General features: G+C 39.8%; 1 protein-coding gene across 1 annotated transcript in view; it reads left to right on the top strand.

Annotated features, from left to right (window-relative positions):
- MAGI1 (membrane associated guanylate kinase, WW and PDZ domain containing 1) overlaps positions 1–3756 on the top strand; it is a 510412-nt gene extending 506656 nt beyond the window's left edge. Inside the window, 1 exon segment of the mRNA XM_043518268.1 lies at positions 987–3756. Within this exon segment, the coding sequence (XP_043374203.1) occupies positions 987–1711 (725 nt within the window). The 3' untranslated portion in view covers positions 1712–3756.
- Positions 3757–15622: the final 11866 nt, after the last annotated feature.

Genomic DNA, 15622 nt, shown 5'->3' with positions numbered 1-15622 from the left:
GGACGTGTGCTAAGTACTTATTTAATGCCAGCAGAGTTCCTTTACAGAAGATACTTTAAAAAAAAAAATCTGCATCTCATGTTGTCAGTGCAGCTACTTTAATGTTTGCACATATGTAATAAATCATTCATAAGCATCAGTTACGACTGACGTGAGTAATTTTAGCTTAGCTGCAGCACAGTGACTTTGCTTTGCAGTTTGGCTCTTGAAGGTAGTTCAGATCTGTTTTATGGCAGTGACATAATTAACAGGGAATAGGCGTTAAATCAGACTCATCCTGTGTATTAGACTATCTTTCCATTTTTTTAATAAGAAAGATCATAACTTCTATTGTCATCTAAATTGTGGTGAAAGCAAAACTATCCCACTACTATTTCATAATGTAGTAGGACTAAATGAGATTTAGTAACACGTTTGAAGTTCTTGAAAAATGGAAATTACATTTTTTATAGTCTAATTAAAATATTATGCTATAGGTTCAAAACACAGAGATCAGTTATATTATTTCATACTTTTAGTCATTTAAAATGAAACATCACACAAACTATAACTCTTTCTAAGAAGGCATGTCTTTAAAAAGGATTTTAAAAGGTGATAATCATTTCCTTAAAAGCCCTACTTTTTGGGAGTTGCATCCTTTTTAAAGACCGCAAACCTTCCTTTTTTTCACTAGAAACAGCTTATTTTAATCTAAGCATTATAAATTGGACCAGGGGAAAAATATAAAATCTCCCGTGATGCGCAGAGCATAAAGATGAGAGCCACTTGGACTAAAATAGAGCTAATAAAGGGAAGCACCAATACTAATCAATAACTCATTGTTTGCAGTTACACTTAAATTAACAAAAGCTTCAGTTAGTCTTCTACTGACTGCTTTAACAGTTGTTTGCTTTTGGCACTAATGAACTCTGAAGAATCATAAATGGTGTCAGAACTGTAATAAGACATTTGTACCAAACAATATGCTGTTGTTGTTTTTCTTCCAGACCCCAGCAGTGACAGGAACAGTCCCGCCACAGGTTCACAAAATGTATCGGAAATGAAAAATATGCCATCTGACCGACGACAACACCCATCATTGGAGTCCAGTTATCCACCAGATCTTCACAAATCATCACAACATGGGGACAAGCGGACATATGTTAAAGATCCAAAAGGCAGCAGAGAGTTTAGCAGACAATCCAATGAACACCACACTTGGAATGGAACTTCTCAAAACAGTGATAGCGTAACCAGCAGAAAAAAGGACAGGTCACCAGGAAGGCGACGAGATAGACAACCAGAAAGAATGGTGGTAAATGGACAAAAAATGAAATCTCCTGAAAAAAGGAGGGAAGGGACAAGAAGTGCTGACAATACTTTGGAGAGGAGGGAGAGACACGAGAGGAGGAGAGACCTTTCTCCCGAAAGGCGAAGAGAAAGGTCACCGACTCACAGAAGGGATGGGTCACCAAGCAGGCGAAGGAGGTCACTCGAAAGACTAATGGATCAAAGAAAATCACCAGAGAAAAGAAGAGAGAGCTCACCTGAACGGAGGGCAAAGTCAACTGACAGAAGAAGGGAGAGGTCACCAGACAAAAGGATGAAGGATGAGCGAGCTGGCCACAGAGAGAGGGAAGAAAACAGTTTGAAATATGATACCAACAAAAGACACCCCCCTGAACAGAGAAGGAAACCCTACAAAGAGTGCAGCACTGATCTCAGCATCTGAGGTACTCATCCGACGCACAGAGCCATATTCCAGCCTTTATAGTGCTGAAGGCTCTAAGAAGAGGGTAATAAAGCTGAAATTATCTTAGTTTCTTAAATGATGAAATATCAGACACCTGCTGATCCTATGAATTGCAGCAAACATTTTACGCAGATGAAATCTTATAACAAAAATATATACAAAATGTTGTGCCTGATGTATAATATTAAAGAAAGTATTTTTAAGTGTATTCTTTTTTTTTAAGTTACTTGCCAAATGGTCCTAAAGGATTATAAAATTTTGTTTCTACATATTCTGTAGATTTCTTGAGAAAAATTCCTCTATCAGGCAACTTCCCCCTTCCCCCCATAATTAAATGGGGACAACCAATAATATAAGGTAGTTAGAGGATTTTTTTTTATAAAGGGTGAAGGAGGAATTAAAATGTGCATATCAATAGGAATGGAGCACTCCTGCTGAAGGAATAAAAAAAGAAAAAAGTTCCTAAAATGACAAGTACTGTTTGAAGAGACTATTGTTTCATGAAGGATATTTATACAAAAATCTACACAGCACAAGATGACTTATGATAAGGAATTTATAGTTTGTTCCATGAACAGTTTATACTTTTAGGCCCCCTCTCAAGGATGCGTGAAGGCAAAAGACTGGTAGCGGCCGTATCTGTGTAGCACACAAACGTTGACTGTCAGTCTCTCTTGCTAGTCTCAGCAACACTTACAATATTCCTTTAAGAAAGTGCCCCCGGAGCCCTACTCAACTACTAGAAGTATATGAACAGAAATGTGAGCAAATCCAGTATTGTTTGGTCAGCTTTGAAGAAGAGTAGTGCATTGGGATATTGGGATAAAGACACAGTGAAGTTTGAGGGGAATGAGTTCTCCCTTCACAGAGCAGGTATATTCCTTCTGCTCAGTCTACACCAGTGGGCTTTTCTTATTTTGCCAAATTGGAAATCTTTGTGTCTATAATAGATAGATAGAGATATTCAAATTTTATTTTACTGGTTCATTCCTACTGAGACGAAAAAAGAGAGACCTGTCAAGGGCACATAAGGACACAGGCAATCAGTAGAAGGGTCGGGTTGTGAAAGCCTAGATGCTGGTTATGCTGTAATTTTGAATCTACAAACAGCAGCAAAAGAAAAAAATGCAAGTTTCAAAGTTGTATTTTTAAATGCAAGTTGTGTGGTAAGTCTGCTGTAGTATTGGTATAAGATTTTAATGGATTACTGCCTAGCTGAGCCAAAATGTTTGCCGTTACTGTTGGACCACTAAAGTAAACTGCTGCTTTTTACAGTGCATTGGTGTATACATGTATACTGTTTCACATTTTCCATACGAACACAAAAGCATTGCAAGTCTATCACTGTTGTTGCCATGGTACTGTAAAAAAAAACAAAAACAAAAAAACAAAATGAAAAGATGGCCAATCATTGTGTGTACAGAGTTTAAATTGTAATTAATAGAGCCTGTTGGAAAAAAAATAAAACTGTTGCCTTTTTCTTGTATAAAAGAGAATTTATGATGAAATTTAGCTGTGAGGAATGTGATAAGTGTTTATATTTCTGAAAATGGAACAAATTGATTCATGGGAATATATTTTAATGTAAACTGAATCAGGTATGTAAAGCTGTTTTAAAATGGGAGACTATATAAGTAATTCTAAAGCTTTTGTTGGTTTGGATATCATTTCTTCCTTCATGGTGGGCCTGCTTGTGTATTATTAAGCACTTGTATGCAGTCTGTTCTTCAATCATCATTTCTTGCAATGTGCTAGAGACATAATGCTCTTTCCTGTATTGATGAAAAAGCAGTATGTGGGGCCAATCTTTTTTATAAAACACTATGCATATATAAATACTACATTGTTCATAGCTTTATTTGAATTATTGGGTTTATACATAACATTAGTATAAGTAGATGTGGACTTACCCAGTTCAAGCTTCTTTCCTTGGAACAGATACAATGTATATGATGTAGCAACAAAGAAGGAGAAAGTCTGTGAATGCTATTTTTATTATCAAATAAAGTTTTCCATACAAAGTATGCATATGAGTATAGTGGTAAGATTAAGAGAGCCACACCCTTGTAGTTACCCAAAATTGTCTAAATTATTTAACTGTAGATGTCCATTTCCAAGGTTAACCCATTTTGACTTGTTGGCAAAAATGAAATTATGATTCCAGTTGTACAAGATAAAATCTATTCCCCCAAATAATCAAGAGGTAAGATTTTAGATAAATGTGGCTTTGGTGTTTTCCTTGAGTTTGACGTCATCCATCATCATAATGCAGTGTCAAATGTAATACTGTAAAGTCACAAAAATACAGATGCTACTCATGCCTGTGTCTGAATAGAGTCCTCTAAAATATTAGTCAATGAGGCCATAATTCTTTCAACTCTTACTTAGTTGTGGAAATATTGTATAAAGACTGTTAAGTAAGTATTGCAAAACCAGATTTTATATTAAATACTGTATCATTAAGCCAGCCCCTTACTGTACACTTCACCGTACTTCAGCTAGCCTGCTGGTAGTGCAAATGTCTTGATCAGAGAATGACTAATGTTTTTTGTATTTTCAATCGAATCATCTTCAGGCAGGTTTTGCAGCTGCATAATTGATGTCTAAAAGAATGTTAGGGTAGAAACAAAATACCCAAATCTGTGCGTGTTTTTTTAAGTTCAGATCTTTTGTGATTTTTTATGACTTTTTACTGTATAATTATATTGTAAATGTATGCATTCCGTAATTATTGCTTCTCAATTTGTATCTTTTATTGTTTCTACTGTATGTCTACAACATTTTTATGTAATAAGAAAGCTTAAATAACCTAAACGGAGCAGGTCAATATGATTGGTTCAAAGGCTACTTAGTACAGAAGTGTTAATAAATACCAGAATAATTAATTACCCATACATTTAGTCCTTGGCATTAGCATACTCTGAAATTCAATGGACAAAAGCTGGCTCTGTATGTCTTGCTGTGGGTAGTACAGTGTGTGCCACTTCCATGAACACAGGGGGGTCAGATCCTCAGCTGCCATGTAGTGGTGTAGCTCTATTAACGCTATTTGCCACCGGTTGAGTATCTGACCTTAAAATTCCTCCTTTTTCAACAAAAACAAAGAGAAATCCTTTTTAGACTGTAAGTTATCAAAATGGGAGCAAAGACGCTAACAGTTTATTACAAGTGGCTTTTGAATCTGCTAGAAGGATTAATTGGCATGTGTTTCTTGCATGCTGAAAATCTGGAAAGTTTATGAAGCAGTGAGCAAAAAAGCACTGGAAACTGGGATTGTTATTTCTTGTGCAGTTTACCTCATTTTTTATGATGGCAGCGGTATTTTGTTGGTCTCCAGTGTCAATAATAGGTACCCCGCACTGGATTCAATTCTACTATCCTTACTCGTGTTGATTAGTGTCTAATTCCATGAGTAGTACTATTGATTTCAGTGGGACTGTTCACCAAGTTAGGTAGTACTAAGTTATTGTTGAACTTTACTTCGCCGTTGCTAGCAACTTTTAGATTAGCTAAGCTTTTTTTTTTTGTTGCTTTTGTAAGGCTTGCCTTCTGAATTCATTCTCAGCTTGAACTTCCATTCCTACAAACGTCTGTTTTATTTAATCGTGGTCTTGTGTTCAGTCCATCTGCTGTGCTTTGCTTATTTTGTTACTAAAGTGGTAATTATAGGTATTATTCCCCTCCTAACTGATATGTGTTTTGTTAAAAGCAAGCTTTCAGTACTGGCTTCTGGCTGATTGGTCTATTGAAGAGCATTTATAAATGGCTTATAATGTGTGTAATTTAATTGGCTTTCATAAATCTCATCAAGAAGAAGACACTATTTATATCTTGCTGGTACCATCTGTAAATGTGTGGCTGTTAGGTATTCTGGAGTTCCATATTCTTAAGTTTTGTAGGAAACGATCTTAGGAACTAAAACCAAACCAAAAAAAAAAAACACACACACAAACTTTATCTGTTGGACATTTGAACTGAGAAGTTGGATTTTATTTCAGTGATTTTTGACCATGGTGTTAATTCCTTCGCATTATTTCCTGTGTGCCCATTTAAGAGGCTGTGAAGTGCCATATTAAGCTATTTCATACACAAAAAACAGGACCTCTGGGAATACAGTGTAAAGTGTATTTTAGTGCAATGGCTGCTCTTTAATAGCACATGAATATTCTGTGGCTTATGCTACAGAAAGCAACACTAGCAGCAGAGACACAGGTTTTAACTGTTTTATTTTTAGTAGCCCAGGATTTGAAATTATACGATCAAGTTGCTCTGCAATTTTTTGCCTGTATTTAAACTAATTCTTTTTCTGAGATTTTTGTTTGCCTGATTTACCTGCACAGGATTTTGTATGCTTATGTGCTTTCTGCCTAAAGTTTATATACCGGGAATAATAACCAAAATACATGTTGTACTTTTGCTGCCTGTAGCTCTACAAGTGATTTTAAAGAATGCTATTGCTTATGGAAAGTATCCGTTTTGACAGTATTGGAAGATGAAGTTCTCTCTGGGAAGCATGGGATACACTGCGAGCCGAGCAAGTTTGGCTTTGAGAGAATCCTCTCTGGAGATGGCAGAATGGTTGACCTCTAGTTCCCATGCAGTCATAATCTCCCCAACTGAGATTGCAAATGAAGTTTGTATAAAATCATGACTGATGTGGAGAAATTAAATAAGGAAGAGTTATTTACTCCTTCTCATAACACAAGAACTAGGGGGCACCAAATTAATAGGCAGCAGGTTTAAAACAAACAAAAGGAAGTATTTCTTCACACAACGCACATTCAACCTGTGGAACTCCTTGCCAGAGGATGTAGTGAAGGCCAAGACTACAATAGGGTTCAAAAAAGAACTAGATACATTCATGGAGGATAGGTCCAGCAATGGCTAGTAGTCAGGATGGGCAGGGATGGTGTCCCTAGCCTCTGTTCGCCAGAAGCTCTGAATGGGCAACATGGGATGGATCACTGGATGATTACCAGTTCTGTTCATTCCCTCTGGGGCACCTGGCATTGGCCACTGTTGGAAGACAAGATACTGAGCTAGATGGACCGTAGGTCAGACCCAGTATGGCCGTTCTTATGTTTGTTTTGATGGTGGGGTTTGGGTGAGGTTCTGTGCTGCTTGTCTAAGAGGCACAGCACAGAACTGGCAGCTCAGGAGCAAGTTTATGCCCTCCCAGTCCCGGACTGTTCTGCAATCCCTAGTTTATTTTAGGTTTCAGAGTGGCAGCCGTGTTAGTCTGTATCAGCAAAAAGAACGAGGAGGACTTGTGGCACCTTAGAGACTAACAAATTTATTTGAGCATAAGCTTTCGTGGGATAAACCTACAGCCCTTAATTCCAGAATACACGCACCTCCTCCAGTGCCAGGGCTTTTGAGGAGTCCTTGGAGAATAGCCTTAGAGCTGTCTTCCTCAGTTCCTGCCCCAGAGGAACCCTACACCAGCCGGGTACAGAGCTTCTGAAACCCGTTACGCTGCTCCAGCCCATTTTATCCTGAGTAAAGGGGCTGGAACTGGGCTGAGTAGTTCATCCTTTGAGTGGTGAATATCTGTTCATGAGAAATTCGAGTCTCTTCCCTGTAGCAGTGACACGAGGGAAGAAGAATTGAAGAAAAAAATAACTATCTTTACAAATAAATGGAATCTAATCGGAGTCCATGAAACTCTTAAATGTCTTAATCATAACTGCACAATGTCACTAAAAGGCATAATCAATGTAGTTGGAGTGCCTTAACTGTGTGATTCTTAACTTGTTGGGATTTCTTTTAAGATGACCGTAACTTGGAATTTCCTGGGTTTATACTTGGGGTTTTTCTGGATAATTTACAGCAACCCTGCCTTTTTTTTTTAACCATTAAATTACTAATGTATCTATTCTCCACCTTCACAATATCTTAATTTATTTTTGTCTGCAAATAGGAACATAAGAATTGCCAGGCTGGCTCATACTGTGTCCCACTCTTCCAGTAACCTGTCTCTGACAGAGGCCAGCACCAGACGATTCAGAAGAAGGTGCAACCTTCTTCCCCCCCAAACATACACGCACACCTACACAGCTGGGAGCATGCTTTCCACTGGGTTGTCAGACACACATTAACTCAGCTCAAGCTAGCACGCTAAAAGTAGCCATGTGGCTGCCGCAGCATGACTATCCGCTCAGGCTAGCTACCCAAGTGCAAACCTGCCTACTCCCCTGGATACATGCTTGTATGGCTAGCCCAAATCACCACCCAAGCAGAGCAGCCTCCCTGCTATTTTTAACGCACTAGCTTGGGCAGAGCTAGTGCATATCTACCAGTGCAGATACAGTGGGCGGATGTGGGGTAATCTGCTTCTCGTTAAGGTTTCATTCTAATTGTGATTACCTTGAACCCTGAGACATGGCATTTTATCTCCCTTCCAATACCCTTGTTTATGACTATTGACGTTTATAACTAGATATGATCCACTAGCAGTTAAGGTCCTAATTCATCAAATCGCTTAAGCAAGTGCTTCGATCCCATTAAAGTCAATGAGGCTTAAGTATGTGCTTAGAATTTTGCTGATTAGGGATGATTTGCTGAATTGGAGACTAAAAGGGTTGGCTACTATGGCAAAGGATACTCCAGCCTAACATTCAGTCCATTTGTTATATGTGATGTGAAATTACTTCAATCAGAATATTTGCATGAGCCATAAGACATAGCTGAAATCTAAAGGGATAGCTGTCTCATCTCTTGCATAGCTACAAAGATTTTGATGGACTTGGATCATACAGTAGATGCCGGCTTCTTATAAGAACTTTTTAGGAAGTGTGATTCGTGGGAACTAGGACCAGGGACAGAGAGAGCTCTGGGGAGAAAACTGCAAACTGAAGTTTGCTGATCTTGAACAACAACAATGAAGTCAAAGCTAAACCACAGGTGGGGTAAATTTGAACTACATCCTTGAGCCACATCCTTGGCTGATGTAAATCAGATTCACTCCATTGACTTCAGTTTATACCTGCTAAGCATCTGACCTGATGTGTGTAGATTCTAGTCAATGCAGGATGGGACTCCACCTACTTACTTATTATGAACAAGTTAAAGTTATGTACCCCTGGGTCGAAGTCTTTTCCTCCTGAAATCATCTCTGGCCTAGATGCTACATTTCCCTTGCTTGCTATTCCTTTCATTTCAGTCCATCTGTGTTTTCATATCATCCTTCTTTTTGCCCTACCCCTCCCTCTAGCCTTTCATAATTAACCATGGTGTAACTGGTACCTTGTGCTGTTACCAGAGGATGTGTTGGTCCCTGCAAGCCTGCTGGTGTTGACTTGACTGTAGGTGTGAATAGGATTGCTTGAGTTGGCACTGGTCTTTCAGAGGATAAGTGAGAACAGGGATAGATGTGGGAGCAAAGTTGGCTATGGCTCATTCCAGATGAGATGGAGGAAATACTGGTTGATTGTGGAAGCAACTAGAGAGTTATTTGGGGGTCATGCTTGTCCCCATTATTGTTAATTAAGTTCTTCCACATCTCTGGGTGCTTCTGGAGTCTCCAGTTTGCATTGACGAGCAAAAAGCACCTTTCTTCTTCTCCACTTGATCCAGCAATGGTGATCATTTCTTTCTGATGTGGTCCACAATTATCCACATCTTTGTGATCTCCAAACTGCACTAGTGTAACATGCTCTGTGTGAAGTTACACTCTAAGAAAACCAGGAAGCTTCTGATGTTTTTGAAGGCAGTGGACTTAGCCATAGGACATTATCACGCTGCCCTTCTCATGTTGCTCAGTTTGCTGTGTGTGGGAGGGATCGAGGGGCGGAGGAGGGGGGAGTCCCAGATAGATTAGAGGGGAATCTTGATGGGTCCTGATAAGAAAAAGGTTAGGAACTACTGCCAGAGGATACGCTGCAGATTGTACTGGCATTCCATTAGCTTCTGGGTGTGACTCATGGTGGTGATATTGATCTATCAGTCTCTGTATGGTTTGTATCCTGTCTATATAAGAGACCAACTCTTTCCTTGTGCTCCATTGTTGAGTTGGAGGTCAGCCATCATGCTCCAGCTGGCAATCACTCGATATGAACCTGTGGGGCTTGGAGGCTGAGTGGCTTCAGCAGAATGGCCTTTATTCCTGAACGTGATGGCCTCTTTGATCAGCCCAAGTCTTATTTTAACCGTCTGAAGACTACTGTGTGTGTAATGAGGGCTTCCCCAATTACAAGAGCGGCCAAGAAGCAGCGCAGACACCCCTTCGCAGAGAGAGGAGTTGTGAGGGATTGCTCCCTCCGTGATGTAACCACAAACAGCACAGGAAGGTGTAATAATGGAAAACTAAATTGCATTATACCGTTCAGCCACTAAGTGATGCTGTATCTAAAATACCTCATTTAAACAAACCCCATACCAGGCAGGGCTTTCAAGGATCTTATGATGAACATATCTGGTTGTAGGATCTCATCAATATGGCACTTTTCAATGCCCCAGAGAACTTCAGCTTTGACAAACCTTCCCACTGGAAAGGCTGTAAACAAACTCCACAAAGGAACTTGAGATATACAGGAATCTTCTTTAATTTATGCTATGGAGAAGCAAGCAGAACATAGCTTTAAAATCCTTTGACTTTATTGAAGACTGTTTCAAAGATGACTATGAAGGAGTTTTGGCTATGTTTGAAGCGTACTTTACACCCTTGAGAAATGTGGTTTGTGAAAAGGCATGTTTTCACCAGAGAGCTCAAGAACTAGGGGAAAATGTTGAATGTTTGCTAAGACCTCTTAATACGTTGGCTGAAAATTGTGATTTTTGAAAATGCAAAACATAAACATATCAGAGACAGTCTGGTTTTTCAGTTAGCAAATACAAACATTTCACAGCAGCTACAGCTGAAGATAGATTTAACCCTAACCATAACTATACAGAGAGCAAAGCATTCTGAGTTGGTGAGACAGCAAAACTTAGAGCAACTTGACAAACCTGAAAAAATCAGAATCTATCTTAGACACTGTAAACAGACATTTGAGTATTAAAAGTCATTATCATAAAACACTTGAGGCAAAGAGAGAACTTCCCGATTAAGAGGGACAAATTCCAGCATACATGTGCAAGGTGTGGAAAAAAGTAATATCCCAAGAGATGATGCATGTCCAGCCAGAGGCACACAGTGTAACATATGCATGAAATATGGACATTTTGCAGCTGTTTGCTGCACCAAAGCTGTTAGGGAGTTGACTCATTACCGACATGCAAGAGCCATTGTCTCTTGTGATGACGTAGACTCTGCTCAGAGAGTGAAACTGACCATTTATGGTAAGAGAGACAAGCGTTCGAGCTGCACAGAGCTCCCGAAGAAGAGCTCTGTGTTTCTTCTTCAAGTGTTTGCTCCTGTGTATTCCACAATAGGTGTGTATGCTCGCCATGGGCACCAGTGTCGGAAGTTTTTCCCCTGGCAGTACTCGTAGGGGAGTGCCCCAGCGACCGCTGGAGTGGCGCTGTGCACTCCCCCCACCCTCACTTCCTTCTTGCCGCCAGTGAAGGTGCGTCGGAATTGCTTTGCTGTAGCTTGTCCCCAGAACTTTTGTTCGTTCGGTGTGTGTGACCTGTAGTCGGTTCACACTTTCACCTCGCATTATGAGATTGTCTCTCAGACAAGAGAGGATGCCGGGTTCGGCAGGGCCGTACTCCATCCCAGAAATTTGTGAACTCCTACCCACCTCCAACAGATATAGCTTGGAATCACCTATTCTGGAGTACACATGAGCGATCATTCAAAGAAGAAAAGACAATTACCTTTTCCGTACCTGGTGTTCTTTGAGATGTGTTGCTCATGTCTATTCCACATCCCGCCCTTCTTCCCCTCTGTCGGAGTTGTCTGGCAAGAAGGAGCTGAGGGTGGGGGAGCACACAGTGCCCCTTATACTGCGCCATGGAGGCGCCACTCCATGTACGCTAGGGGTACTGCTAGGGGAAAAACTTCTGACACCGATGCATGTGGCAAGCACGTACACCTATTGTGGAATAGACATGAGCAACACATCCCAAAAGGTAAAGGTTACGGAAAAGGTTACGGTCTTATGTCAAAAGCTTGTCTCTCTCACCAACAGAAGTTGGTCCAATAAAAAATATTACCTCACCCATCTTGTCTCTCTAATATCCTGGGACCGACATGGCTATAAGTACACTGAATATTCATGGCAAGACAATGACTTTAAAATTGACTCAGGAGCTAACATCACAGCCCTCTCAGAAGGGACTTAGAGTCACTTTCAACCCCTCCCAGAGTTTGTTTCCTGACAGCTCTGACTAGCCCTAGAGGTATTCTGAGCTGCCTCGGTTGGTTGACGACAAAAAGAACTTACAAGGACAAAAGCTATGCATTCAGAGTGCATGTGATCAAAGGATCAAAGACCAACAACTTTCTCAGCTGCAGCGTGGTGGCCACCAGGATGGGCCTAGTGGGAAAGGTGGAAGAACTCAAAAGAGGATTTGATGATATTGGACTCTTGAGATGAAATCCAGTACAAAACAACTTGAGACGATGCTGAGTCATACAGTGTACAAACACCTCTCTCAGAGAGACCTTGGAAGAGACTACCTGCAGATTTATGCAGATTCAGAGGACATCATTATCTGGTCACCCAGCTATATAGAAATAATGTACTTGAAAGACATAACGTTGCAGTGTTACTGAGAACCTGAAGTGCACTTTGGTCACTTTAGTATGCGATGGACAATGGACCACAATTCACTGAATCAGAATTTAAGTCCTTCTGAATGAAATATGATTTTGATCATGTTACTGGCAGCCCACATTATCCACAAGCAAATGAAGAGGGCGCGAGAGCTGTACGGACAGCTAAGAAAATCCTACAGCAGGAAAATCCATTCCTCACTCTTCTGAGTTACAGATCACTACCATTAGCGGTTACTGGATATAGTCCAGCACAACTCCTGATGGGAAGGCAACTCAGAACTACTGTTCCAAATTTGGAAAAGAACCTATTTCCAAAGTGGCCAGACATAAAGAGAGTGGCCAAATCAGATAAAAAGATAAAAAAGAGAATCTATGAACACTTTTACAACAGATATCACTCAGTTAAGGAAACTGGCAGGACTAGAACCCAGTGACCACATTCATGTCAAATTGGATGAAGAAAAAGGATGGACAACTTCACCTGTGGTGAAGAATAAGAATTCAGTGCCCAGATCATATGTGATTGAAACTGACAGTGGAGAGTTCAACGGAAACTGTTGACATCTACAGTTTGTTCTCAGCAAGAACAATCAACGGAGCAAAGTGTCCAGATGGCGGATGCAGAACAAGAAGAAGATTCAAGGATTCCAGACAGACCGCAGCCAGTCGTAATTAATGGACAGCCAGATGACCAACTTGTTACGTGTTTGGGTCGTTTTCATTAGAAAACAAGTATGATTCAGAGACACTTAACAGAGTGATACATATTGAACTTCACAGACAGTGTGATAGTTTTAAATATTGTAAAGAGTTGGACAGTAGAACTTGGAGAGGTAATGGAATGCTAAGCTGTATTATACTCTTCAGCCACTAGGTGGCACTGTGTGTAAAATACCTTATTTAAACGACTCACAGCCATACCTGGCAGAGAGTTAAAATATCTTATGATGAACACATCTGGTCTGGATAAGCACGTTCTGTGACCAGTCCGTATCTGGTGCAGAAGAGCCTGACAGAAAGTGAATTTGGGATGAAAGTAGCATCCACTCAAATATTTTTGCCCTGTACCCATGCATTTTTTTATAGATAAATAATTGTGTGATCTGTTTTAACCTTGATTTTATGCTTTTAGCTGTCTTGCGCTACTTGTGGTTTCTTGCAAAAGTTCACGGTGCTGATGTAGGACATCCATTCGCTGACCTGACTCTCCTTAGCCAAGTTATCAAGTATAACTTACCAACAGTAGATCCTTTTCCTGATGCTGCTCAGTGACATATATATATTTATAATCAAAATTACCAGTGCGTAATTCTCATAAATTTTGCCTTAATATGTCTTCTTTAAAAAAGGGGGAGGGATTCTCTATTTTAGCAAGCCAAAAAAAGACAGACACAGACATTGAATTTAGACCTCATGCTTTACTTGTCTTTCCATTTCATTTTCAAAAGAGATCTATCAAAATAAAAGTTTGGGGGAAAGCATGATTTTTTAAAATGAATTTCACAGCAAACTCATGTGGCCCTTATCACTGAGTGAACGTGAGGTTCACAGAAAACAACCGCATGTTTTGTTCTTATTTCTAGCCTGGAGAAGGGTTGGCTTTCTACATACCGTTTTATATATTTTTTTCTGCTTTGTATATTTTAGTTTGTCCGAATACTTAATCTCCCATTGCTACTAACCTTTTGTGATTTTTTTTTTTTGGTCTTCTCTTCATATCCCTTTTGATAAAGTGTCATACAGCCAATACCTTCATTAAAAACGTTCTTTGTCTTTATCATTTTTTATTGCAAGCCATGATGATTCATTCTCTCAGAACCTCTCATTTCTCCAAGGTCTCGTACTGTGGCAGCATACTGAGAGACTTCGGGCTGCATTCATCAAAACAGCATTATGTCAACAATTCTCCAGAAAAATAAACCCTGTAAAACCTAGAAAATTGTAGAAAAGCTCAACTAGTCCTATATTTCAAGTGATCAGAAACTAAAGCTAATTTCCAATTTTGTGAAAATTATGAAAAGGTTTTCATTAGCATGGAATTATGCCAAGTCTCATTAACTCTTTTATTTCGTGTGCCTGTTTGAAGACTGACAGAAAATGCATTTGGGATAACTAGAAATCAAAGTCCTTTATGCAGAGAACTCTGCTTCAGAAGTGATTCCTATTTCAGAAAGCACTTAAGCATATTCTTAAGTCCCATTGAAGCCAGTGGGAGTTAAGCATGTGCTTAAATGCATTCCTGAATTTGAATCAGAAGGAGAGCAGGAGCAGAGAATACTCTGTCTTTATGTCTCAACTCTATTCTAGTAGTACCACAACCAGGAGTTGTGATTAATGGTTTCTGTAGTTTTCCTGTCCTTGGCCCTGATCTTGGGTTGCTATATGCACACTTGCCCACTAAAAACTGAACTGAGACACACTACGTATGAGCTGTCAGATGTCAATGACTTCTGTGCACTGCTAACCCGAGCTAGATTTGAACCCTTGTTATAACTCTTAATACCATTACTAAATTCTTCAGGCCCAAGAGATGCCATTCTTGTAGTCTTTCCTGGGCTTCTTTGGCTGCATTTAACAGATTACATGTTCTGTTGGATGGGAATTAGACTAACCTGAGAGAATTTATTTCCTTGTGTAGCCTAATGTGTTGTTGAACTGACCTTCTCTTCCAGGTAGTTTCTATGTTTTGATTTTTTTCTGAATTCTGCATGTGAATTTGAATTTCCTGGCCATCTCCCGTAACTGCTATGTGTATATAAGATGTGTTAATAGCTGTCACTGGTCTGCCTTTGTCCTTGTGGCACATTCAGTAAAGGCCTTAATCCTGTTTCGCACCACTCCAGGGAAAAAAAATCACACCCACCTTGAGAAATGTTTTCAAAAAGGAAGCAGGCTGTTCCTTTCGTTGTTCGTTCTCCTGTGCTGCTGGTCTGCCCTCATGGCCACTTGGCCTCTCCGGGATGAATAATGAACTGAGAAAGAAGAACAGGATCTTGGCTCTCTCACAGCACTGAGTAGAGATTACACAAACCCTTGTTTCCCTTTAGAATGTTTCTCTTCAGAAACCTCTCGGCTTCATTAAAACGACTTTTACTGTATGTTTTCTAAACCATATGATGGATCTCCACCTTAGACTTACCAATTTAATGTAAAGAGTTGATTAATCCCTTACTCACATGACCAATGCAATGTCTTCCTTTTCCCTGCCTCTGGGGCTCATTTAAGTC

This window comes from Dermochelys coriacea, chromosome 7 (assembly GCF_009764565.3).
Source record: "Dermochelys coriacea isolate rDerCor1 chromosome 7, rDerCor1.pri.v4, whole genome shotgun sequence".
NCBI classification, from domain to species: domain Eukaryota; kingdom Metazoa; phylum Chordata; order Testudines; family Dermochelyidae; genus Dermochelys; species Dermochelys coriacea.
Note: the sequence above shows the minus strand (reverse complement) of the source record. Positions and strands in the feature narration are given on the sequence as shown.